At 40.5% G+C, this 25,700-nt stretch overlaps 3 protein-coding genes and 1 long non-coding RNA gene across 4 annotated transcripts; 2 read left to right on the top strand and 2 right to left on the bottom strand.

The window, feature by feature from the left end:
- Positions 1–1,091: 1,091 nt before the first annotated feature.
- On the bottom strand, positions 1,092–2,558 carry LOC143104700 (uncharacterized). The gene is made up of 3 exons (XR_012983118.1): positions 2,522–2,558; positions 1,625–1,739; positions 1,092–1,331 (listed from the first exon to the last, which is right to left on the bottom strand). It is a non-coding gene; the product is annotated as an uncharacterized LOC143104700 (long non-coding RNA).
- A 4,016-nt stretch (positions 2,559–6,574) lies between these two features.
- Positions 6,575–9,347, bottom strand: tshba (thyroid stimulating hormone subunit beta a). The gene is made up of 3 exons (XM_076267426.1): positions 9,260–9,347; positions 8,547–8,748; positions 6,575–7,285 (listed from the first exon to the last, which is right to left on the bottom strand). Exons 2-3 carry the CDS (start codon positions 8,718–8,720, stop codon positions 7,004–7,006), a joined length of 456 nt encoding a protein of 151 aa, XP_076123541.1. The 5' UTR covers positions 8,721–8,748; positions 9,260–9,347; the 3' UTR covers positions 6,575–7,003.
- A 1,978-nt stretch (positions 9,348–11,325) lies between these two features.
- slc5a8l (solute carrier family 5 member 8, like) lies at positions 11,326–21,501 on the top strand. The gene is made up of 15 exons (XM_076269185.1): positions 11,326–11,676; positions 12,121–12,186; positions 12,504–12,555; positions 12,898–12,965; positions 13,930–14,084; positions 14,459–14,599; positions 15,159–15,288; positions 15,464–15,552; positions 17,502–17,614; positions 18,839–18,906; positions 19,143–19,229; positions 19,426–19,616; positions 20,218–20,321; positions 20,636–20,724; positions 21,382–21,501. The coding sequence occupies exons 1-15, from the start codon at positions 11,326–11,328 to the stop codon at positions 21,499–21,501; spliced, it is 1,824 nt and encodes a 607-aa protein (XP_076125300.1).
- Positions 21,502–22,391: 890 nt separating this feature from the next.
- On the top strand, positions 22,392–25,674 carry LOC143104421 (uncharacterized). The gene is made up of 4 exons (XM_076268474.1): positions 22,392–22,510; positions 23,539–24,239; positions 24,340–24,495; positions 24,638–25,674. The coding sequence occupies exons 2-4, from the start codon at positions 23,549–23,551 to the stop codon at positions 24,847–24,849; spliced, it is 1,059 nt and encodes a 352-aa protein (XP_076124589.1). The 5' UTR covers positions 22,392–22,510; positions 23,539–23,548; the 3' UTR covers positions 24,850–25,674.
- Positions 25,675–25,700: the final 26 nt, after the last annotated feature.

Below are 25,700 nucleotides of genomic sequence, written 5' to 3'. Positions count from 1 at the left end.
TTAGAAGAATACATTACCGGCTCCTGGGTTGACAAATGTGGGCAGAGTCTGATGATCAAGTTTAAAAAAAAAAAAAAGGCACACTAAGGACGGTCCACGGAGATTTTGTTCATTTTTACGGCTCTTTCTTTCTATGGCTAGGCTATAAGCGAAATCTTGGGAATGGAATCCCATAATGTTACCAGTTGCTGTCAAAACACCGTTTTGTTCATGCATTATTAACCTATGGTTAACCTACTTAATGTTATTTTATTGGGTAAGGCTATTTGCACCCCTGGTACAATTAGCAGTGCATGCTATTCATACCCTGGTGCAATAAGAAGTGAATTCTATTCCCGGTGCACACAGCAATGTGTCCTATTAGTACCCCATCTGGTACAAATATCAATGTATGCTATTCGTACCCCGGTGCACACAGCAATGTGTTCTATTAGTACCCCGTCTGGTACAAATATCAATGTATGCTACACTCTAAAAACTACTGGGTTGGAAACGACCCAAATTGGGTTGTTTCTAACCCAGGTGCTGAGTCACTATTGGACAGCAAACATGTTGGGTTAGAATGACCCAGCAAGATGGGTTGGTAATTTAACCCAACTTGTGGGTAGCTTAATCAACCCAGATATTGGGTTATTCTGACAGGGATGTTGGGTTACAGTGACCCAGAAAATGGGCATGTCCTTTTAACCCAAGAATGGTTTACATTAACCTATTTAGTTGGGTTCATTTGACCCATCAATTATGTTGAATTATGTTATGCTCATTTTTATATTGCAGGTTATAAGCATGTAAAAAAAACAAACAAGTTTAAAGAATATAATACTGACAATTTTGAACTAATTACTCACTTAGTACTTCATCATCATTACTCACGTAGTACATCTATCAGTGGGCTACTACTTATTTTTACGTTTTTTTTTCCAGGAGCCAAAACATTACAAATTTACTCTCTACTAAAATAATGAGATGTAATGAACAAAATCTTCAATCTTACATTTATTTAAAAGTTAAAAACCAGGAAAAAGCAGTCATCAAGAACAAATAGATAAAAATAGATAACGGAGCGAACATTTAAACTGAACAATAAACCCGGGGACCCGGTTCAGTTTCAGCACAGTCCTTCCCAGTCTTTCTCTCCCAGTCGCTTTTTTATTGAATCCAAACAGGCAAAAACGTTTTCAGCCTCCAAAGTGGCCATGACAAATACCATGAAGGGAGTTGGGGCTTTTGTTCCCAATTCATATTCAATTCATGACTGGAGGTCCTGACGGTAACAGCAGGTAGTTCCATCAGGACAGGCCAACTTTGCCATGGACGGTTGATGGAGCCCACTACACAATCATAACAACAAACAGGCACATGAAAAGAGGTGGTAAAATAAACACAGTTACAGACACATATACATGCACACATATCATAATGCTATATGTGATTCTACTTGTGCATTTTTTGTATGTGTATGTGTGCAGGGCCGGTCCTACGCTATTCTGAGCCGGGGAGCAACATCACGCACAAGCATTTTTAATTTTTAAAACATTTTCTGGGCCCCCCTCTAAACTGGGCCCGGTGCAGTTGCTCACGTTGCTACCCCTCCAGAACCGGCCCTGTATGTGTGTGTGTCTACCTAGTGAGTGAACTCTTTTGCGGGCTGGGAACTTCTTCCATGGAAGTGGCACACATTTGGAATATTCGACAATGCACTCAGCGTTCTCAGGGCAGCAGTCCTCACATCATAACGCCTGCAAACAGAGGGAACAGAGGGAGACTAAGATTAATAAGTTGCAAAACACACAGAACACAAAAAGACCATCACTGAAGCACTACTACTGAGGCGCAATGAAGAACATGAAGCCAAACACTACTTCACAACCTAAAGTGTATCATACCCCCAATTCCCCAAATGTATAATTGCCCCCATTCGCATCCACTAAGTTAGTATATGACAAGTCTGTTAATGACAATGGCTACACTGCAGTTCCTTAAATGAGGGTGGGAGATAATTTAACATAGTTTTACTACATTCATTTGTTTTACTGGTCCTCTTTATTTAAATATCAACACTACATGCATATTAAATGTAAATAATGTTATCTACCTAGGCTTATGTCTCATAGAAATTCACTAACGTTAACATTAACAACTCTCATATGTGTCTGTAGAAGCTAAGTAAATGTTAGCCTGCATGGAGCCACTTTAAATAGCAGCTAACCTAACAGTTAACTTACTTGCGCCTGATATTAAATTCAAACTAAAACCTTCACAATGACATCTTACACAGATGTATTGTTGGATATGATATTAACTACCATTCCAGATATTCAACATAATGGTGAAGTTAGCTATTGGAAAAGTTAACATTAACTCTGTCAACGTTAGCGATTCTTAGCTCGCTAACGTTAGCTAATTGCTAGCTAGTTCTAACATGACTTAGTTCGTTTGGTTTTGGTTAACATTACATTTTCAAACCAATATATTTATAATAAATTCGCGTTGGCATATGCAGAAGTACTGTAATTCTTACCTTGGATATGATGATGGCAGAGTTTGGACAACTCACACAAGCAGAAAAGTAATAGTTGAAGTTATTGGAGTTGAAATTAACTTCCTCAGGGGTGGGAAGCAGGGGGTGAACGTTAAAAATCGCCCCACAATGCTGTGCGGTTCAAGTGCTGTCAGAGGGCAGAGCAAGACTGAGGGGCAAACATTCAACAACTTGTTGAAAGTGTCTTTTTTATCAGCAATCACCAAATGAAAGACAAAGCCAAAACGATTTCTTTGCAACTAGTAGACACAGGAGTTGGACACATGCTCATTCCTTATGTTATTTAACTCTCAAAGAATTTGTTGCAGTTCACAATTTTCAGTAAAAAAAACAGTGACATTTTTATTTTACTCTTGAGATGTTGACCTTAAAATGCTCAGTGAGTTAACCCATTAGTTAGGCTACCGGTAATTAGTGACCCAGACAGTGGGTAGAATACCATGTATCTGTTGGAGATTGAGTTCCAAACCACCAACCCTGTGGCTGGGTTATGGAAAATAACCCAGCATGGGCTAACATAACCCAATAAATGGTCAAACTGCCACAACCCAGTAATTGGGTGCAAAAATAACCCAGCATTTTTTTGAGTGTATTCGTACCCTGGTGCACACAGCAATGTGTTCTATTAATACCCCATCTGGTACAAATATCAGTGTATGCTATTTGCACCCCTGTGCATTTATTCTGGCATATTGATCACATAATGTAATAATAATAATAATAATAAAAACAAGCAACATGTTTTTTTGTTGTTACGTGAGCAGAGGTCATACACTTTTTGCTAAATGCACTGGGGTATGATGTAACAAATATGGCCTAAGCCAGATAAACCAACCTGTAAAGAATGTTCAGACGTGTCTGTGGGTTTCAGGGAAGAACAACACCTATATTTCGCAGAATATAGAAGAATCTTTTCTTGAAATAGAATGGAACACCCCTACATTTTCTTAGAAGAATCCATGGGTTGACAAATGTGGGCAGAGTCTGATGATCAAGTTTAGAAAAAACTTGCACACTAAAAAGGCACACTAAGGACGGTCCACGGAGATTTTGTTCATTTTTAAGGCTCTTTCTTTCTATGGCTAGGCTATGAGCGAAATCTGGGGAATGGAATCCCATAATGTTACCACTTGCGGTCAAAACACCGTTTTGTTCATGCATTATTAACCTATGGTTAACCTACTTAATAATTATTTTATTCATAAGAAGTGAAGTTTAAATTTTTGAGATTCCAGACAAATAAAAGCTACAAGGTAGGTACCGGTAATCAGCACATTAGCTCAGATCAGTGGAGAACTACTTTGGGGGAAAAACTCGAGGGAAACAAATTAACCGAGAAATCGAAATCAAAATTCCACTGGAGCTCCAAACGTAGGCTTCGGGCCGCATTACACCACTCAGCTCTCATAGTCAAGTTCAAGTTGTTTATTGTCATGTAGGCCTACTCATAAAATAAATTATAGGTAACGAAATGCGCTTATCCTGGACACCGGTATGTTTTGCACAAAGGCACGGGACATCACGTAGGCCTATCGTTCTCATGTTGGCCACAAACTTGTCTGTAACCCTGTGTGGCTCCACTGGATCAATTGGTCTTTTCAGCAGCTGTGCATAGAGCACATCTACATGGGGCATGATCTTGTAGAACAGGTCTAAAAGGAATAAAAACTCGGGATCTAAGAGCGTTCGAAAAAACCCTTTAGCCTCTCTAACTGAGATGTGTATCAAAATCTCCAGATGTTTCAATTATTTCGGAACACTCCAAAATAAGCTTTTAAATCTTTTCGGAGATCTTGTGAAAAAAGCGGAGAAACCATAAAGATCCGAAAAGAAGACACGCACTGAGGATGCTGCTGACGCATCACCGCATGAGGATGCGCATGACGCATCAAGCCTTTTCCATCACCAGGTTCAATTGATGTGCATAGCAATAGGGTACACGTCTTGCACTTTCTTACCAGATGCTCCTCTCATGACACTAGCCCCATCAAATGTCTGTGCAATCAGCCTTACTTCTGTGTCACTCTCAGGTGAACAAACTCGTAGGCCTACACGATTTCGCACTTACACTGTAGCCCTCATCGAGTTGTGCTGCAATATTAGCTTTCCCCAGCATGGCTAATTTGCACAACTCAGATGCTAACCTCATGTTTTTTGCCTTCTCTGAAAATGTTTCATGTCACACACACCTACACTAGCCTACTCCAAACATCCCCTTGTCCCCCAGAAGATCGGAAAAGCATGGTAAACAGAACATTTTATTGTGTTTAGGACAACCAGAGCTTCTTATCAGACATATGGCCTACCACGAACATGAAAATGTCCGATTAAATTACCGACTTTTGTCCTTTGTTTGTTGGTAGGCTATACGATGTTAATATCGGGCTGATCAGGTCCTAGGTCTTTGATAGCTAATTTAACTACAAACTCTTTCGAATGAGTTCTATATGAGAAACTCCACACTATTGCACACACGCTGTTCACTCGCAACTGTCTGTCTGACCTCACAAACTTTGTGCGGACTAATACAGTAGGCATACCACACTACAGTAGGCATATAGGGAGTGGCATGATTTGCCTACCCGACCTTCTACTAACCGCGCTCTAGCTGCAGTTCCATTATCGGTCGACAGATTTACATAGACAAACAGCAGGCGCTGTTAAATTTCTTCAGGGCAGTGACGTCACTGCTCTACCAGACGTTAACGTTACAGTAGGCCTACAACAACTATGGATATGATCAACGAGATCTTTGCCATCTTTTCGAAATTTCTTTGCAAATCATACAAAAATGTAACATGATTGAGTACTTTGCCACTGATTACAATAATAAACAAACAACATTTTATTAAAAAAAAATATTTTGTGGATCTACTTTTCTAGTGGATGAATCGTTAGTAGGGCTCTGCCCCTCCTGCCCAAGTGAACGAGCCGCGTCTGCGTATGAAGACCTATTGCTCTATATGGAGATATAAATTAGCTCAATAGCCCTTATGTAAATTTACTTGATAGCTGAGATTTACAGGAAGTGTACATGGTAGAGGAAAGTTGTGGGGATTTCAGATGCTGTGCATGCTGTCATGTTTGTTCTTCCTGGAATACTGAGTGATGACTGAAGCATGTGGCCCAAACACCAACCCAAACAGAGAGGTGAAAAATTAATAGGGAGCCATGTGCTTATGAGAGCAGTTAAACAATGACAACTGATCCGGGTTTCCACATGACAGCCCAGAGTATTAGCAAACATTAGTATCTGAGCTGGTGACTTATAAATAAACTCCAGCTGTCTTGTTGCTGGAACCTTCACTGCCTGGTGTGGTGGGCACATGTCCGGCCATACCCAAACATATCGAGGACCTTTGTGACACTTAGTTTTGATACTTCATCACTGACAGACAATAAGCTGTTAATAGGTATTAATAAAACACATTTTCAACCTATAACACAAGTCAGCAAACCTAATAATCTAGCCCAAAGAGCAATTCAGTCTATTTTGCAGTTTTGTTGATTTTTTATGGTATGGGCCAGATTTTGAGATCCAAACTTGGATATAAAAGAGTTTCGAGAGTGTAACTAAGTCCAGACAATAAAATGTGAAAGAGATGTGCTCTTTCATGTTTACCGCCCGCTTGATACTATCTTTCGGAAACACAACCTTTTTGACTTTATGGCTGTATGTTGTATCATCTTAAACTTCGGTCAGCCTTTTGTCTGAGACAGTTTTGTTAGGTTGTTAAATTGTGCTTTGGTACATGGCTTTCATGTGTGTCAGTGGTTTTATGCTGTTATGGGAATATGAACAATTATGGGTGTTCTTTCATGAGTTCATCTGTGTATTATATTGATATAATGTTCTACTCATCCATATCTCAACAGGCTTCCTACATTATGAAGGGTAAAACTTTCCACTACTCCAGAGCTGGAAAGCTACAGTGTGAGGCAGCTGAGGATGTAGTGTGAAGTGAGGAGTGGTTGAGTGACGTAGTGTCACAGGATGTGATTAATGCAGATTAGGCCGGGCTATTTGCAGTGTCCAGCTTTAATTGGCATCACATTCACAGTATTCTGTGGCACGGATAAACACACACAGCAGGGTGACTCAGAAACACACACATGTGACGTTTGACAGGGCTACTACGGGTCAATCCCTCCTAATAATAGAACTATAAACAATGCAATCACGTGAATGCCGGTAGAGAGGAGGAGGTGGTCAGCGGCGGCAGCAGCAAACACAATAACCATGGTGCACCCCTACACATATCACAACAACTGACCCAGACGGCATTCTGTACATGTCTGAGCACACAGGGTTTCATTTTCATTTAGCAACAAATCCACTCCTGCAGCCCACACAAGCAAGAACGCACAGTTCAGCAAATGTCATCAACATGAAACGAAACAAACACAAAATAAAACTACCCCCCCCCCCCCCTCGCTCTCTCACTCCCTCACTCTCTTCCCTCAGTCGTACTGGATGTAGTTGCTCTGGTCAGGGTAGGGGTAGAGGTGCCAGAGGGGTTTGGAGCACTGGCCACTGCCCACGCTGCGAGTCTTGTGGGCGCAGACATCACTGTAGGTGCTGCAGGTGCCGCAGTGGCAGCTCCGGGCCATGGGGTAGGTGAAGAGGGAGTCGGCGTGGCTGGCACAGCCGGGCAGCACCGCCGTGTGGTACTCCACTTCCTGGTAGGTGCAACCCCTCTGATGCAGGAAACGAGGCCCAGCCAGCTCTTTCACGTTACTGTCCTGTTTTGGAGCACGTTTACATGAGTTCACGCATATGGATGTATAAGACACACACACACACACACACAAATACACAGGCCCCATCACACACATCCACACACACAAAGACATAAAAATAGGTATGACATGACAGTTCCATCACTAAAGTTAAGCATAGGCTCTTACTGTCACAAGCCTGGCTATATAATGTTATGGTCAAGAGTCAGGTTTGGTACCCCAGAGACCTGGTTTCAAGGCCGGGTATGCTGAACAGTGAAAGTAGGCCAGGTTATGTATGGTCAAGGATAGCACAGAAACTTGCATAGCATTAGATATGCAGTAACTCAAGTGTACAGTTGCATAACTGGGCCTTGTAAAACTTGTTTTGTTTTAAGGTTACAACATTGCTTTTTGTGTGCAAGCAGGGAGGAAATTTCCAAATACAACACAGAAAAATGTCACAGAAATGGTCTTTTCCAAGATCTTTCAGGTAATACAATGTGTATAGATAGATCAAATTCCTTCTTTAAATTCTCCCAGGCATTTGGTGTGGTATCAAAAAAGCTCCTCCTGCATAGCATCCATTGAGCTGTGTCACCGAGACTGATGATATTTCTACTCTGTGCTTTTCCATCAGGCACCCACTGTTATGTCCCCTGAATTCCTCACATTCATCTGTTGAATTCACACACAGGCACTCACACACCCACCAAAAAGGTTGCCATGCAAGACCAACAAGCTCATGGAGGCCCTGGCGTCTGCTGAAGGGCACTTTGACATGGAGAGGCATTTTCAGTCAGGCACCTCTTCATTACTAGGTAGCGTCTCTAGGTAAAGATTATCTAACACAGCGGATGCCAGCGTGTCAGCATTCAGACATGCCACCATTCATAGTTAAAGTGAAGAATCAAAGTGACAATAACAATTATAGATATACAATAAAGTGACAATAACATTCATAGATATACCACCACCCTTAGATATAAGATAAGATAAGATAAGATAAGACTTTATTTAATCCCACACCAGGAAATGTACTTGTTATGACCCATTTCACTTCAGATCTAACATGCAACATGCATGCAACCACCAATATTTAATTTATTAGTCAACATAAATTGTGCTGGCGACCCAAATAAAATCTCCTGCGACCCACCTGTGGGTCGCGACCCAGTCTTTGGGAAACACTGTGTTATGACACCATCCACAGAGAATGTCAACACCTGTATAGACACGTCAGTATTCACAGATATGAGTGGTGGGCGCTGGTGCAGGCTCTTACCCTGGAGAAACAGAATCCCATGCAGATGGTGGTGTTGATGGCCACGCAGAAGTCACACTCTTGCTTCTCCACGTACAGCGTGTACTCGGTGGGAACACACATGGGCAAGGCCAGACGGAGGAGCAGACACAGCACGGTGCTGAGAAAGGCAGACGCAGATCCTGACGCAGCCATCACCACCCGCAGCCTATACACCACACAACTGTTGGTGGAAAACATGACAGAAAGATTCAACAAAACCGTCACATACTATTATGATTTCAAATAGAGGTGTGTTTACACTGACTGGCATGAGTCATATCATTGTCATTGTCATTTTTGTAAATAGATGTGAAAAAATATTGCTGAGAATGATTTATAAAGTCAGAAATAAATATTGGCTTTGTCATATGTGACATATAAGTCACATAAGCCCTACTATATTTTAATAAAATGATAATAATAATAATAATACATTTTATTTGTTACATAGCGCCTTTCAAAGCACCCAAGGTCGCTTTACACACTAGACATTTACGCGTAAGACAAAAGATGCCGGACGGAGTGGCATAGTCGCCAGCGTTCCCATGACACCAAGACAAACAAACACATGTACAAAATAACAATTGACGCACAAGACAAAAAACGTTATATTATATTATAAAAACGTTCAAAAGGTTAACCAAAGCACGACCCTGGGCTTTCTTTCAGAGGTTTGCACGCATCCCACTCACCTGGGTGCCTACACTATTTTGTCTCTGTCAGGTGCTTCCGGAGCTTTATACCTCTACTCTAATCCCACTTTATCCCTGGCATCCCTTATCTCCCTGCGCTTAGAAGACTCCGCAGGACAGGGACCCGCGTTCCCTCGTCATGGTAACCTACACCCACCACTGTGACCTCATAATGAGCTAAAAGGCTGAGAGCGGTGGCCCAGGCATCTGGCAGCAGACATTGTAATGATGTTTAAATTACCACTTTTTTGAAAGGCACCTGCATCATGGGAAGTGAAAAGAACACATTTAAGAATTGAAAACAACCTGACAAATACTGAATTTGTTCAGTAATTCATAGTACCATACTATATAAGAAGACGGTATACAATTAACTATCATTATTATTTTGTATCATTCGTTTTTGCTGAATTATAAGCATATGTATGCATGTGTGTTTGTCAGCATTGTTCCTTTTGCAATAATAACAAAAAATGCCCAGCCCATATGCTAATGAATTAACAACAGTTTAAAGTAATCACAATTACAAAGTAATTAGCTAATAGGGTCATTCGATATCCAGAGTTTCATCTTTTAAAGAATGGATAGGAATGATGTCCTGCAAGTTCTGTCCATGTTACATCATATCATTGATGCACACATCACATCAGAAGATACAGCTCATCTCAATGATATTTTTGACTGCATGTGCTGCAAAGTATATCAACACTACAGGCTCTGTAGGGCAGTTATAAAAAACATGTGAATATCTCTATAATGGTATTGAATGTAATTGTACAGTAATAATGTAATATGGTTAACAAATAACTGGGCTTGAGGTGTCTCAAAAAGTGATATTCACTGATAAAATGGGCCTCTGTCAACTCTCGAAGTGGCTTCACAGTGTGGTTAATGATTTTTTTTACAAGAGTTCATTTCCATTTGCATAACATTGAGCCTGTTACTGATTGTAGCCCCAGTGGTTGTTTCTCATTTACTCTTCTCTGTGATACTAGCTTCAGACGTGCCTGACCTGGCATCACTCCTCCTCACAACCACAAATGTCCCTCAAGACCAGTAAAGAGTGGTCAGGCATTTCAGGCATTCTACAGAGAAAGACCCGACCGCTAAACTCCCTTTCACCGTCAGTCATCAGAGCATCTTCTGACAACCAAATCAGTGCGGCTAAGAGGAAATGTCTTCACTGTTATCACATGTTTTTTAACCTTGCTGGTGACAGTCATGTTGCTATCTTATCAGAAATGGGATTAATCAGGTGCAGGCACCCATAAATATGTGCTTCGATGATCTTGCCAAGAACAGGTAACTTAATCAAGTTCGAGGTTCTGTCTTGAATAGAAGCTGTCAGTCTGCTTCGATTCAGTTGAGCAACTCAAGCTGAACTTAATTTATGAACCGGGCTATAAAGGACTTATTTCTTTTACTATCTCAAAGGGCGGAGAACAACATTTGTATAGTTTGTCCTTGAGGGATTATTAACTAAAGCCTTTTCTCTGGTCAACCCAAGAACACGGAGTGTTCGTACACTCTTCTAAGACAGACACAAAGATCAGCTTCCGAAATTTCCGACAGGAAAATTTCTACAGGACTAAGGAATTCACACTGGATTGCCACTATTTATATATTTATTATCAGTTAAAAATCAGCTTTCTGCACACAGGAGCCTGAGTTCTTCAGAGATATTTCCAGGACCATGACTAGTGGACAATGACCTGCAGAGGAAAGATTTAATTTTTGTGTCTCTCCCTACGTGGATGCTGTTATTTATTTTTAAGAGTTACTGTGCTAATGCATTTACTTTGCAAGCTGAAAGTATATTATTTATAATGTAAAGATTCACAAGGATGATATTATCGATTTCCACATTTTATCTAAGTTGAAGAAGTGTATTTATTGGAGGCTTAAGTTTTACATTTTGAAGCACCTTAAAACACTTTTATCTGCTCAGTTGTATGACTGTGAGACTGTAACTTAAAAAACTTGAAAGATATAAAAAGAAGTTGTTTTTGAAGTTGTAAGGGAGCCTTTCATAGTTAAAGGTCTGTGCTGAGGTGCTGACCAGCAGAATGACGGGCGGTGGCCCTGTGGCCCTCTTCTCGGTATGGGACTATGTGGTGTTCATTGGCATTGTGTTGGTGGCCGCTGCCGTGGGCCTCTTCCAGGCCATCCGCAGCCGCAAGAACACCAGCAGTGAGGAGTTCCTGCTGGGCGGCCGGCAGATGACCGCCGTGCCCGTGGCCATGTCGCTCACCGCCAGCTTCATGTCGGGCATCACCGTCATCGGCACGCCGGCCGAGGCCTATCGCTACGGCACGGCATTCTGGCTGTTTGTCTTCTCCTACGCCATCATGTCCATTTTCAGCGCAGAGGTGTTTGTCCCGCTGTTTTATCGACTGGGCATCACCAGCACCTATGAGGTAAGCGGCACAACACTGCAGAAATGACCATCTGCCAGCAATACAATGCAATGCCAAAAAATAAGTGGCAGTGGCGCTTTCTCTCACTGCTATTAGTATATTTTATTAGTTAAAAATGAACAGTAATAATAAAGAATTGTAACTCAACCTTTGGTATTTACATTTTAAGTTGAAGTTAAAGTTAAAGTTGACTGGTATTTAGCAGATGTTATTATCCAAAGCAACTTATCTAAATAATCCAGTCTATAAAGTCAGTCTATAAAAATAAAGTGATCATTTGTGACAGTTAGTGTTATACTGTGTGTATAGTCAGGACAAGAAAGATTTTCTTTTGTTTAAGAAACTTTCGGGAAGTGTGACCGAATGATATGCATTTGGACTACACATTAATCAATAACTGCTCCTTTGTTACTGAGTGAAAATGACCTTATGTTTCCTTTGTAGTATCTCGAGATGCGCTACAATAAAGTGATAAGAGTGATTGGAACCTCCATGTACATCACTCAAACAGTGAGTGTTCACGAAAACATTTGGAAAGCACTCCACAAGCACATGTTCATGTTTGCCGAATGGCAGATAAGCGTGATGCCTATTCAGAGGAGCCCTGGCCCCATGGAAGGTTTAAGGATAGGCACTCAAAGAGATTATATTGTTTTAGAAAGAAAACATTCCATTCCATTTAGTCTGATTGATTCCAGTGTTAATAATTCACATTTCAGTGAAACATTGAAACACTGTAAGGGGACAAATTGTAAAAAGTAAAAAAAAAACACAACAACAAACAAGTGTGTTCAGTCAATCATCTAATTGTTATTATGTCTCCGTAGGCCCTGTACACAGGCATGGTGATCTATGCTCCAGCGCTTGCCTTAAATCAAAGTGAGTCATGGCAGAGACTGTAATTTCCTTTTGTGTTGAAGTGCTATCATCACATTTGGAAGTAACACAAGTCAATGACCTTTCCAGACAGCTTCTGAATCACTATTCTTAATAGCATTACTCTATTTATGATAACATCAGAATCATCATCTATTTATGATAACATCAGAAATCAAATCACTGTTCTATGTAATCTGTTTTGTGTGTTGTAAAAAAGACATGATTGTGGTTTGTGTGAAGTCATCTTGAATAACACCCAATAGTATTTATATATTTGCCTTTTCAGTTTGAATAGTTTTGAGATGTCATAAACCTGTTGGTCTCTGGTGTTCTTTTTAACAGTCACAGGGCTGGATCTATGGGGTGTTCTGGTAGCAACTGGGGTGGTCTGCATAATCTACTGCACCTTGGTAAGTTACGGGCTTGAAAGGTTCTATTGTAAACCCTGCAAACTGATCCAGATTTTAAAGTGTCTTTGTCTCAGAGTACACGTCCTCTCACTCTCAAAGCCAACATATCAAGATTATGGTGCTTTCTCCAAGAAACTAAAATAGCTCAGCAGTCCTTTTTCTGATACTGTACATTGTGAGATTTAATAAGCCATATAGTGCAAGGGCAAGTGCACTGTCATGAATAATATCATGTTAACTAGGTACTTAGCATGCACAGACTTCAAGAACATAATGCATAATTTCATAATGATCGTTAAAGACATTAAATCTGACTTTCTTCCATCCAAATTCATATGGTATATTTAGCATTATATCAAAATCTCATGAACGGCTCATTTGTTGGCTCTGTATCTTATAAAAACTGATAGCTTCTTCTTGGAGGTGTTGTGTCACACAGCAACTTGGTAACACTTTACTACCTGGATAGTCCGCCCACAGAGACTGAGATCAGCTTGTCACCTTAACCAAATCCAACCCCTAATATTAACCTTAACAATACATTGTAGTTAACAGTGTTACCAGATAGTTTGTTGATAATCTGGGGCACGTTTCCCAAAACTAGTTGCTAACTACGTCAGCAACTTTGTTGGTTGCAATGCAATTTTCCCTTGCCAACCAACTAAATTGCTAACAGGTTAGCAACTATGGTTTTGGGAAACACACCCCTGAGCATCTGTAGATGGGTCTGTGGGTGAATCGCCTTCATATAATACAAAGTCAGCTGAGAGCAATGAAATGCTTTATCCTCCAGTGAACGTGTCTTTCAAAGTTGACATGTGTGCCTGTAGTCTCAATTCAAGTTTTCTTTGCAAATAAAATGCAAGCATAATATATATTGTGAATGTAAAACAAATAAAACAACAACAAAGCAATGGTTTACATTTTAGTAGACAGCTCTGACTAGCTTGAGGGTCCTGTGCAGGGGGGTCTGAAGGCGGTGATCTGGACGGACGTGTTCCAGATGGTCATCATGCTGGTTGGGTTTGTGGCGGTGATAGCAAGAGGAGCTGTGCTGCAGGGAGGCCTGGGGAACATCTGGAAGGATGCCAGGGACGGAGGACGACTTGACACTTTTGAGTGAGTCCATCACCATGATGACCATGGCCACGCTGGCCTGCACCTTTTATTGTCCATTTATATTGCCATTGGTTTGGTACTGATCTATTCATTGTCCTCCTCCTCCTGGAAAATGGCTACCTAGCATTCTTTCCATCTGAATGCTCTTAACAACAAAACATAGATCAGATAGGATATATAGCATGGACAGATGAAAAATACACAATATGGTGGAGCCCTTGAAATAATAAAGAGAACCAATCACCAACCTGACCTACAGGTAGGATGTATCAGGTGGTGGGAAAATGGATCACTTCTAGACTCTGTAGACACACTGGGATTTTAAATAATTGTATTAGTTGATGTTAACTTTGGACCTGAATGTCTGTTTGCAGCTTCAATCCAGACCCTCTGCAGCGACACACCTTCTGGACCATAGTGGTGGGCGGGAGTCTCATGTGGACGTCCATCTACTCCATCAACCAATCCCAAGTCCAGCGCTACATCTCTTGTCGCACCATGACCCAAGCGAAACTGTGAGTTGCATGGGAGCTGTAGGGTCAGAGGTTATGGAAATGACAAGATCATAAAGTAAATATATTTGCCCTGATCCAAGGTGTGGCTGGTTTAATATGCAACTTTAATCATAAAACTTTTGGGCAGCCGTGGCCTACTGGTTAGGGCTTCGGCCTTGTAGCCAAAGGGTTGCTGGTTCGATCCCCAACCAGTAAGAAAAACGTGGGCAGAGAAAGTGGTGGGGCACTGCTCTCCAATGCCCACATCAATGCCCCCTTGAGCAAGGCACCTAACCCCTCACTGCTCCCCGAGCGTTGTAGTAGCAGGCAGCTCACTGCTCCAGGTTAGTGTGTGCTTCATCTGAGTGCTGTGTGTGTTTCACTAATTCACAGATTGGGATAAATGCAGAGACCAAATTTCCATCATGGGATACATGGGAGTACTGTATATATATACTAACAATATAGTTTTTTTTGTTTGTATATATATATATACAAACAAAAAAAACTATATTGTTAGTATAAACAAACAAAAAATATGCTTATAATGATATGCTTTTGTAACTGTGTTTTATCACAGGTCTTTGTATGTGAACATGGTAGGACTCTGGGTGACCGTTTCCTTAGCTATGTTGTCTGGTCTGACGATGTACTCCATTTACAAGGACTGCGACCCCCTGACCCGAGGTGATGTGGCCAATATGGATCAGGTAAATCCCCAACCTTGTCTAACATATCTCACAATAATCATGCTCTCAAATACTTTTGCATTGCAATAGGTAACATGATATTTCTCAAAGCATTGGTCCCTGTGCATTCACACAAATGTTTATGGATGTTTATAGTGATCTTTCTGTGTCTGCTTGTGTGCTTGTGTTGAAACAGCTTCTGCCGTACCTGGTAATGGACATATTAGCAGAATTCCCAGGAATCCCTGGTTTGTTTGTGGCAGCAGCCTACAGTGGCACGTTGAGGTGAGAGTTAAACAAAATAGCGTCTGAAACATCGCAACGCAAGTGGAAAACAGCCTCTTCGTGTCGTGTGTTAAATTTTCCAATTATCTTCTCAAGTTAAAGCTATCTAAGAGCTGCTGTTAATGATAACTGGTAATGTGTGAACATGAACAAACTTGTTTTTGTCATCATGGTGAGTTCAGCACACACAGATGTGGAACATTACACTAGTGCTAAGAAAACTGTAATTTGAGATGATTACAATGTCAAGTTTGTGTCCAGGCTTGTCTTGCTAGGGGCAGCCTTTATGCTGCAGATACATGATTGGATGATACAAATAAAAGCATACTTTGTGTTCATACACTTCACCAAAAAGCTTATTTTGCCTACCCTTGATAGATGCCTATAAAAAGTATTCACCCCCCCCCCCCATGGATATTTCCCCTTTTATTGCTTTACAAGCATACAAGGATACAAGGAAGTTTATTGTCACATGTAATGAAATGAAATGAAATTGTCTGGTGTCAGCCTATTTGTGCATTTATGGGGGGGGGTAAAAAGTGCAGTAGAAGAGGGGTTTAGTAGATTAAGTGGCAAGGGCTGCATAAGAAAGGTGGGGGAGGATTGGGATTGGGGGGGGGCACCAACAAGGAGCACCCAAGAGCAACAGGGGCAAGGAAAAACTCCCTTACTAAGGAAGAAACCTTGGGCAGATCCACGGCTCAAGGGGCTAACCCAACTGCCAGGGTCTTGGTATGTGTGTTGGGGGGATGACAAGGGAGATGGTTAATACACTGAATCAATTTAATTGGCCATTTTTTACAATATTTTACAAAAATCCCCTCTTTAATGTCAAAGTGAAAGCAAATTTGAGCAATTGTAAGGAATGTGAAGAATATGGCAAATGTGCAAATCTGCCTAGAGCAGGCCGTGACCACAAACTGAGTGACTGTTCAAGAAGAATAATGGTGGGGGAGGCTACCAAGGCACTTATGACAACTCTAAAGAAGTGGAAGAAGAGATGGGAGAAACTATATAACATACAACAACTTTTGCCCAAGTTCTTCACTAATCAAAGCTCTATGGATGAGTGTCAAAGCTCGTATCAAATCTCAATTAAAGTTCACCCAAAGACATGTGGGAGACTCCAAGGTCAAATGGAAGAAAGTTCTGATGAGACCAAAATTGAGCTTTTTGGCCATCAGACTAGAGGCTATTTTTGGCGGACACAAAACACTGCACATCAGCAGTAGCATTATTCTGTGGGGATACTTTTCAACAGTAGGCGCTGGAAGGTTTGTAAAGGTAAAAGTAAAATGAATTCAGCAAAATATATGGAAATCCTGGAGGACAACCAGTCGGCAAGAGAATTACAACTTGGGAGAAGATTTACTTTCCAGCAAGACAGTGAGCTGAGGCATAGAGCAAAAACTACACAGAAATGGTTTAAAGACAACAAGGTGAACATTCTGGAGAGGCAGTCAAAGCCAGACCTCAACCCTATAGAAAATGTATGGACTTGAAAAGGGCTGTCCCCATCCCCTTCCAATCTGACAGAGCTTGAGCAGTATTGCAAAGAAAAATGGAGTAAAATTGCAATATCAAGACGTGCAAACAAAAAAAGGCTCTGAGCTTTAATTGCGACCAAAGGTGCATCTACTAAAAGGGGGTGAATATTTATGCAATTGCTTATTTTGCATTATAACTTTGTAGAAATCTGCTTTCACTATGACATTAAAGAGGTTTTATTTATTTTTTTATTAAAGAATTGAAAAAAATCCACTTATAAAGGCAGTAAAAATGGAAATATCAGGGGGAGGGGGGTACTTTTTTATAGGCACTGTATCCTTAGCATACATACACTGTAGACAGTCTTTACATGTACCTCAACTAAGCAAAACTTTTTAGTCTGTGTTTTTTTAAGTGAGAGTGCAATTGAAAAAGTGTGTTGAATGTGATTCATGTTTCAGTACCGTGTCGTCCAGTATCAATGCCCTGGTGGCTGTGACCGTGGAGGACTTTGTGAAGCCCTTCCTGCCAAACATGTCTGACAGACATGCATCCTGGATGAACATGGGGCTAAGTAAGTGATACTTCAACAACAAGCACCATCACATACCCTGAGTCATTCTGCAGTCTGATCTCATTTGTTGGATTGGTGCTTTAAGCCGGTTAGTGCCTGGCATTTGAGATCCCAGGCTGCATTCATCTAAGTGGTGTAATTACTGGGCTTTGGAAAGTTTGAACAGACAGATGGAGTTTTCAAACAAAATTTCTCCAACTAATCCCACCATCAACTGAGTATAATTTATGACACTGCCACTCGGCTTTCATGTGCAAAGAATAGGGTCATTTTCTCATCCAAGTGTATCAAATGTTTAAGTTACCACCCAGGTGAAAATCTAAGATCAATCATGTTTAAAGGAGAGGACACTTCCTTACTCAAGAGAGGGGGCACTGTAGGGTACCAAGAAAGCTTTGACCACTTCTGAGGGCAAGTGTTTTGCCTCGTCACTCCGTGCACAAGCTCAAACCTCGTTTGCCCACCACACTGGACACATGATAACAGAATAATGTATAACTGTGAATCAGGCCAATGGTGTAAGCAGCAACACAAATATTACCTCATGACATGTCTCTCTCTCTCTTTATCTCTCTCTCTCTCTCTATATATATATATATATATAAATTTATAGTGTGTGTGAGATATATATATATATATATATATATATATATATATATCTCACACACACTATACGCACACAAACACACATTAAATTATATTACATTACATCTATCTTTTCCACACTATAAGTCTCGATTTGGTGTCTCCTCAACCCCCAAAACCCAAACCGACTGCAATCCCTGGCGTAAGAGTTAAAACTGTCAGACAAGTCAAGGGATTTATGATACTATAATGAAAATGTCATTCAGGTAGCTAGATAGTAGGTCAGCATGAAAGGAAATTTGTATAGAGGTTCTTTATCCATTCTAAGACAAAGTTGTGAATGCAAATACTGTGTGTGCACTCCAATGACTTCAGAAGCATATCACAATACTAAACCCACACAGACAATGATGCATTTGTATCAGCGTGCATGAGTAATATGAGCCAGCTATATTCCTGGAGAAACTATATCAGAGACAAAATCACTAGCAGATGACATTTCTCCTTTCATACAAATAAGCACACAAAAAAACCCTGAAGGCAGTAACATAGGATATTGTCTGAAAAAACACATTAAAACAATGGATGGTGTTTTTGTGCCTATCTCTGCTAATGTGTTCATGGTTTGTTCTTGAACAGGTGTTTTTTTTGGTGGAGTATGCATTGGGATGGCAGCAGTTGCTTCACTGATGGGCAGTATCTTGCAGGTAACATTCCTCTCTGAAACTCATACACACAACTCATTTACAAAAGGCACAGGATCATATCAGATTGGGACGGTGTGGCGTACAGTGGGAGTGCTGTCCTTGGAACAGAATATGATATCAGAGGAACCTTGCTCTCTAAATGAAGCTCATCATCGCCATCTGCTGGCTCATGCACATAATAGCAAGGCTTTCTTTTTTTCCTCTTTTCTCCACATCTCCCCTAATTCCCCCTCAAGGCTGCGTTGTCGATATTTGGAATGATAAGTGGACCACTGCTAGGACTATATCTTCTGGGCATGTTCTTCCGTTGTGCCAATTCAACGGTAAGGATTTATTCACACAATGATTAACCAAAGATACACAAAAGATTATCTGTAGCTACACACATAGTGTGACATTTCCTTAATACACTGATGGCTAGAGATCTGAATACATACTTTGTACATTGTGCAAGTATATGATGATGATCTCATGATAAGTTTTATACATGCTGACCTTTGTTCTTGGGGAACTTTGTAGGGAGGACTAAGTGGGCTGATAAGTGGCCTGGTCATCACTCTCTGGGTAGGCATTGGAGCTCAGATCTACCCCCCTGGTCCAGATAGGACAAACCCACTCCCTCTCACCACAGCTGGCTGCATCGTGGACACAAACTTCACCACCATGAGTCCATGGACAACAACAATGGATCTCACTACCCCAGTGCCCAGGTCATGCTCCTGAAATAGGTCTTTAGATAGAAGCCAAAAGACATTGTACAACTCAATGCACATAGAATAAATAGCAGACATATTAATGGTGCTTAAGCGATGTTGGGTAATGTCACTTCTGTTGACATTCAAACAAAACAGAGAGCTAGCTCGCTACTCCCTCCCCATCCCTCCCGTGAAATTGAAACTCTCCTAACCGTGCGATTGGCTGGAGCAGTTTGTTATGTTTTTATGGTCCAGGCTGGACCAAGTTGTTTTTGTTGCCGTTTTTGGAGCCTGGGCTGTCCACAGAGACCGTGTTTTTTTACAGTGTATTCAGGGCACATGCAGTTAGTGGATGATGAGGCGATGTTTGCTGTATGTGACAAAAATGTTTTAGCTTAGAAACCGCATAACATCGCTTAGACCACATCTAAACAATAAGAATTAAAAAATTGATTGTTTAATAGTGCATATTGAGCCAGTGCAGTGCTTCATGACAGTGGTATGGTTTATGGCTTATATATCTGAACTCAATAAGAACACCAGATGAAAAGTGACCTAATGATGGACATGATGGAAGCATAAAGTTGTGATTCCTACCTTGTGTCCATATCCACAGGCCGCCCCTTGCAGACAGCTGGTACTCTCTATCCTACCTGTACTTCTGCCCTCTAGGCACAATCATCACCATCACGGTTGGTCTAGTAGTCAGCCTTGCCACAGGTGAGTCTCCTTCCCCCAGGTGAAGCTTAGCTACCCTGTCTGATATGCAGCTGGTCCCTGTTTTTGGTATCTGCATTCTTCGGGCATTTAACATTGTCATAGCTATCAAAACAATGTTTTGGCCAACACATGTTTCAGATGCTAATCTCTTGAAATATGCATGCAAGAGAGGGACTAGCTGCATATTACTATTACATAACTTTTGCAGTAATTGCTGATACCACTGAACTCAAATGTAACTGAAAGTGAGCGTCTGCAAATGACTGGACTGTTAGGAGGACCTATTTGTGCTCACAGTCATTTCTCCCTTACAGGTGGATGCAAGAGAGAGAAGCTTCGTCCAGAACTCTTCATTGGCAAGAGGGACCTGATCTGCTTTGGCTGTAACAGACACTCCACAGAGGTACAGCAACCCCCACCCCCACACACACACAAATTCCTTGCGTTCTAGAAAAGTGCTATCAAACACCCATCAGGGGGTTTTATGAAACAGTTTAGTGGAGCTGAAGGGGGCTCATCGGAGCTACAAGGGTAATTGGTCTTAGCTGGCAGTTAACAGGACCACAACAGACTTCAGATTGATGGAACGATTGTTCTATGTAAATCATGAATTCCTTAAATGTTACATATTTTACCCCTTTTTTCCTATAATAGTTTAATAGTTTCTTGAGGTCTTAGTAAAACTTAGTATCATACTTTGGTCAAAATACCAAAAGGAAGAAGCTCTGTTTAGAGTGAAAGCATATTACATGATGGCTTTGCTTTGATATGTTGGTAGCAGTCTTGAGCTTGCATAAAAGCAAACTTTAGCATTTCATTCTTCAGTCGCGGGCTGCGTGTGATTTTATTCAACAAGCTTCCCTTCTTGATATCATGAAGGGAAGAGTTCTGAAGGGTTCACTCTGGCTCTCTGAATCATGTTTCCAGCCTAGGCAGCCCATAATCAATCAATGTGGTTTTATGTGTTCTTGAATTGTGTGCTATCACAGATACTCAAAGACATGCATAACTTCCGGGTGAAAGTACATAAAAAAAATTGTTTTGTTTTCTGTCTGTACAGACTTCTGAACTCACAGAGAAGGTACATCCTGATGGCAAGCAGGGAATTGACAATCTGGACTTCAGCGACATCGAACTGGAGAAAAAAGAAAAGGACATGGACACGATCACACGGTTCTGAAGGGCCAAGACCAGCCAGAGCCATCTGGAATGGACAAACGCCACCTACCACCATGGACTCCACCCTGTATTGTTGAAGCAATTTGACACTCTATGCCTGTCAGTTAATCATTACACATGATTCTTTCCTGTAAATGAAACGTGAATTGCACTGTACTTTGTGTTCCTGGGCATACCGACTGCACTTTGACTCATTGGGTGTTGTTTTTTTCTGCAAAGTATTAAATATAGAATTTAAAAGGTAAGGACATTAAAAAAATATGGGGCATATTTTTTTATTTTATTATTTAAATTTGCATATTTGGAATGTCAGAGTGGTGCAACCGCATTCATAAAATGTTTATTTTGAATTGAAGAGTGAAACGTTTGTAAATCCCTCTCAAATATTGATAAAAAAATAGCTACTTTCTCTTCACTGTTGGACTTGTAAAGATTACATGTCAGGTGGTACAATCAATGTAAAACTAAGAAAAATATTTAAATATAAAACTCTTAGATTTTAGTGTAATTATTATAATTTTGTGTAATTTTCATGTGTTTTGAGGGGCAAAATTATTTAATCTTAAATGTTTTATATCAGTTTTTCTTATCAAGAATAAATTTGGGAAGAAGTTGCTGTCTCATTAACTGAATGAAATCACTCACTACTAATAGGCAAAGCACAAGTTCAAACTCTTCGAAGGCTTGTGATACTACAGTGTCAGTAGTGTATTGGTATTGGTGTATTGGCATGCTCTGAAGAAATGGAGTGAAACTTGCTTGCACACAAACTCAGCAGGAAGCACTGTGACAAACCTATCACCGTGACAACTCACCCGCACAGGAAGTTTGCACTGCACAGGTCCGCCCACCTGGTTTGCAGGGTGACGCAGAGAGTGCTGTGAGCGGTGTCTGATCTTTAGGGAGTGGAGTATAATCAGTAAGAAGTATAGAGGGGAAAGGACAACAGGAGTTCTTAGTGAATGAGACACCAAGTTCCTGGTTGGACTTTCCTGGACTTTCTCATACTGGTGAGTAAATGTCTGAAAATACTCTTTGCTGTGCTTTTCTTTTTATTTACAAGCATAGATTTTCACTACATTAACCTTAAAGCAACAGTTAGAAATTATGAATCTAATACCAACAAACAGCGGATTTGACATTGACCGTAGGTGGTATCTTTGGACGATGTTGTGTCGTGAAATCTTTCCTTACATTTTTGTGCGGGTGGGCATCTCTATACTACATAACCCATACTACATAGTGCAGAGTGGCTAGTGAGAACCGCATGTGTGTTCCCATATGACCAATACTCACATCAAATAATTTCTTAAATTAATGTGAAGATTATATAAAAACAAGTTGCCTATAAAATCAAACCTTAAAAAGTAGCTTTTGTTCCGTATTATTTTGCTTTAATACTGGTCTTCATGATTGACAGGCAAAGAGTAGGCAGTAGACACAATGGCTCTGAGTATGACATTGACCTACTTATCAAATTGTTTTATTACTGTCCAAATAATATATAGGGATTTTCTAGGATTTATTAGGATTATTATGACTATTAAAATGTCTAAGTCTGCCCTTTAGAGATGTTAGTTGTAACAGTAAGCCGAGATTAAATTTGAACCTTGTTAAATTACTACTTTAAAATCAAATGTAAATGTGTTTAAACTTGCATCTGAGATGTTTAACCTGATAAACTGAAGATGACTAAAGATGAACTGACAAAATCCATTCAAAAAATCCAAAGCATGACACCTGCATTATTTTAGGCCATATTGAAATTATAACCAGAAAACAGGAAGCAGGCACCCGTACTGCTATAAAACAATAACTCTAATCAGGCCCGCATATTTTATGTAACCAATTGAAACACTGTGTTTCAAGAATATCAGATGCCACGATAGGACACTAATAAAAAGGTCCCAGGCTATATCCTGGGAGTTTGAGAAGGTAATGTCTTCTTTCAGAAAATATAGCAAAATGAACACAGAGGGCTATGTACTTATTAAGTTCACAAGATGTAGATGACATGCTCTTTGTCTTATTTTCACAGCTTTTACAACATGACAATGACCATGAAAATAATCACTCAAAGGCTCCTTTTCCTGACTTATATACTTCTATTGAGCACGGCTGGTAATGTTGCCAAAGACAGTGACCCCAAGATACCACCAGCGACAATAAACCCACAACCAGCAACTGACAAATCTATAATGACAACTGGACTTACAACAGAAATCGGTACCCGTCCTCCTACTACACCTGAGAGTTCAACTGTTGCCACATCAAGCCACACAACCACAAGCACTGCCATCACTTCCACGACCACCTCCACGCCACCCTTAATGTCCACTACTCAGACCAAGTCAACAACAGTCACTTCTCAGCCCAGCTCAACATCGCCACAGCCGTCCACAGCCACAACAGGGAGCACAGTAGTTCAAACCACACAATCCACCAGCAGCAGAAGTGCAACTACTGGCTCTACACCCAGTGTGAGTTCAACTACAACTACTGGACCTACACCCAGTGTGAGTTCAACTACAACTACTGGACCTACACCCGGTGTGACTTCAACTACAACTACTGGCTCTACACCCGGTGTGACTTCAACTACAACTACTGGACCTACACCCAGTGTGACTTCAACTACAACTACTGGCTCTACACCCGGTGTGACTTCAAATACTAGCTCTACACCCAATGTGACTGATACCACAACCAACTCATCCAACACAACAGCAATTAATCCTGGTATGATAATAATGTGTCAAATGAATATAGCTGTACATCTTCTTCAGGCTCATTAATCTTTAAAATGGCTGATAATAATACTGTTGCTCTTTTTGAACAGGTGGTGGGCTGAACTCTTCAGAGATGGCACTGACTGTGGTCTTAGGTATTGTCCTTGGGGTGGTTGCGCTTGCAATAATAGTTTACACCCTTAGAAAGCGCAGACAAAGAATGCTCCCATTCACTCATCAGAGACTCTACTGTAGAGATGACACAGGTAATTCCTTATGTTTCCATTTCAGAGACAAATTTATTTTTTAGTTTAATTAAAAAGGTACAAGTCAATAGGGATATGGTTGGTAGCTGATACACACTTTGGCATTGACATGTGTTTTTTTTTTTTTTTTAATTAAACATAGTGGACTTGTTTGCACCTCCTGATGACACACTAGTCATTTCTGGTGGGCTCTACGATGGAACACAGATGAACCCTGTTGATGGAGATGTCACCATGGACCACACATTTTCAGGTCAGCCTGCTCCATTGCGACTAGAATTCCTAAATGATGGGACGGAGAGGACCCCAAATCAGGCTTCAACTTTCGCGACTTTCCCATCTCAGTGGTCTTGAATTGAATGAGCATGGGCTCTTGTAAATGGAATATGGAACTTTGGTCCAAGGCATCATGATTCCTTTGAGCTGAAGCTTTTCATTTAAAGCCGATTTAAACCTTTGATCCCTGAGACTTTGAATTGAGTATGGTGACATGCAGGATTGTGGCATTTAGAAAATTATTTGTGACTGCATTCCATACTGTATGCTATGCTCATCAAACAAGCAAGAAATAAGGGGATACTGTAAGCAATGTATATGCACAACCTAAGTAAGATGACTGATGATTGCCAGACAAGGATAAACACTTCTTTGCCTTAATCAACATTATTTAGTCTGATTACAGGGCCTGTGGTTGCAAACAAATGACACAGTCACATTTAAAGTTAGAACGTTATGACCAATTAGCTTACAAATGGTGACTGATGCTGATGCAACTCCATACTGAAAGAGCCGACTAATCACCAGCACATGCCATATACTGTATGTAGGGTTTAAGACAATACAGTAAACCAACTATGTTAAATGTGTTTATTAAGAGTAATTATGATAAATAACGGCTAATATAAAAACAAAAACATTTGGATTAAATGTCATTTCAGTGCTGGTAACAAAATGGAAAAAAATACTGTATAGTAAATAGTCACGTGTACAACAGATTGTGTAAACAGATCAGTAATTATAGTTTATACGGACACATAAATAAGTAAATAAATAAGCATATATATCATGCATTTCATGCATAAACTGTAAATATATTGCTGTGAACCGAATCAAGTAAATAACTGTAATAACAAAGTGCAATAACTGTAAATAGTCCAGTAAATAAATGTTTAAAACCTCTTTGTCAGTGGATTTATCCTTCAGTA

Source organism: Alosa pseudoharengus, unplaced genomic scaffold, assembly GCF_046254945.1.
Source record: "Alosa pseudoharengus isolate Yale_2024_CS ecotype anadromous, Long Island Sound unplaced genomic scaffold, YU_APseudo_1.1 YU_APseudo_1.1_scf_5, whole genome shotgun sequence".
NCBI classification, from domain to species: Eukaryota; Metazoa; Chordata; class Actinopteri; order Clupeiformes; family Clupeidae; genus Alosa; species Alosa pseudoharengus.
This window is presented reverse-complemented; position numbering and strand designations above follow the sequence as displayed.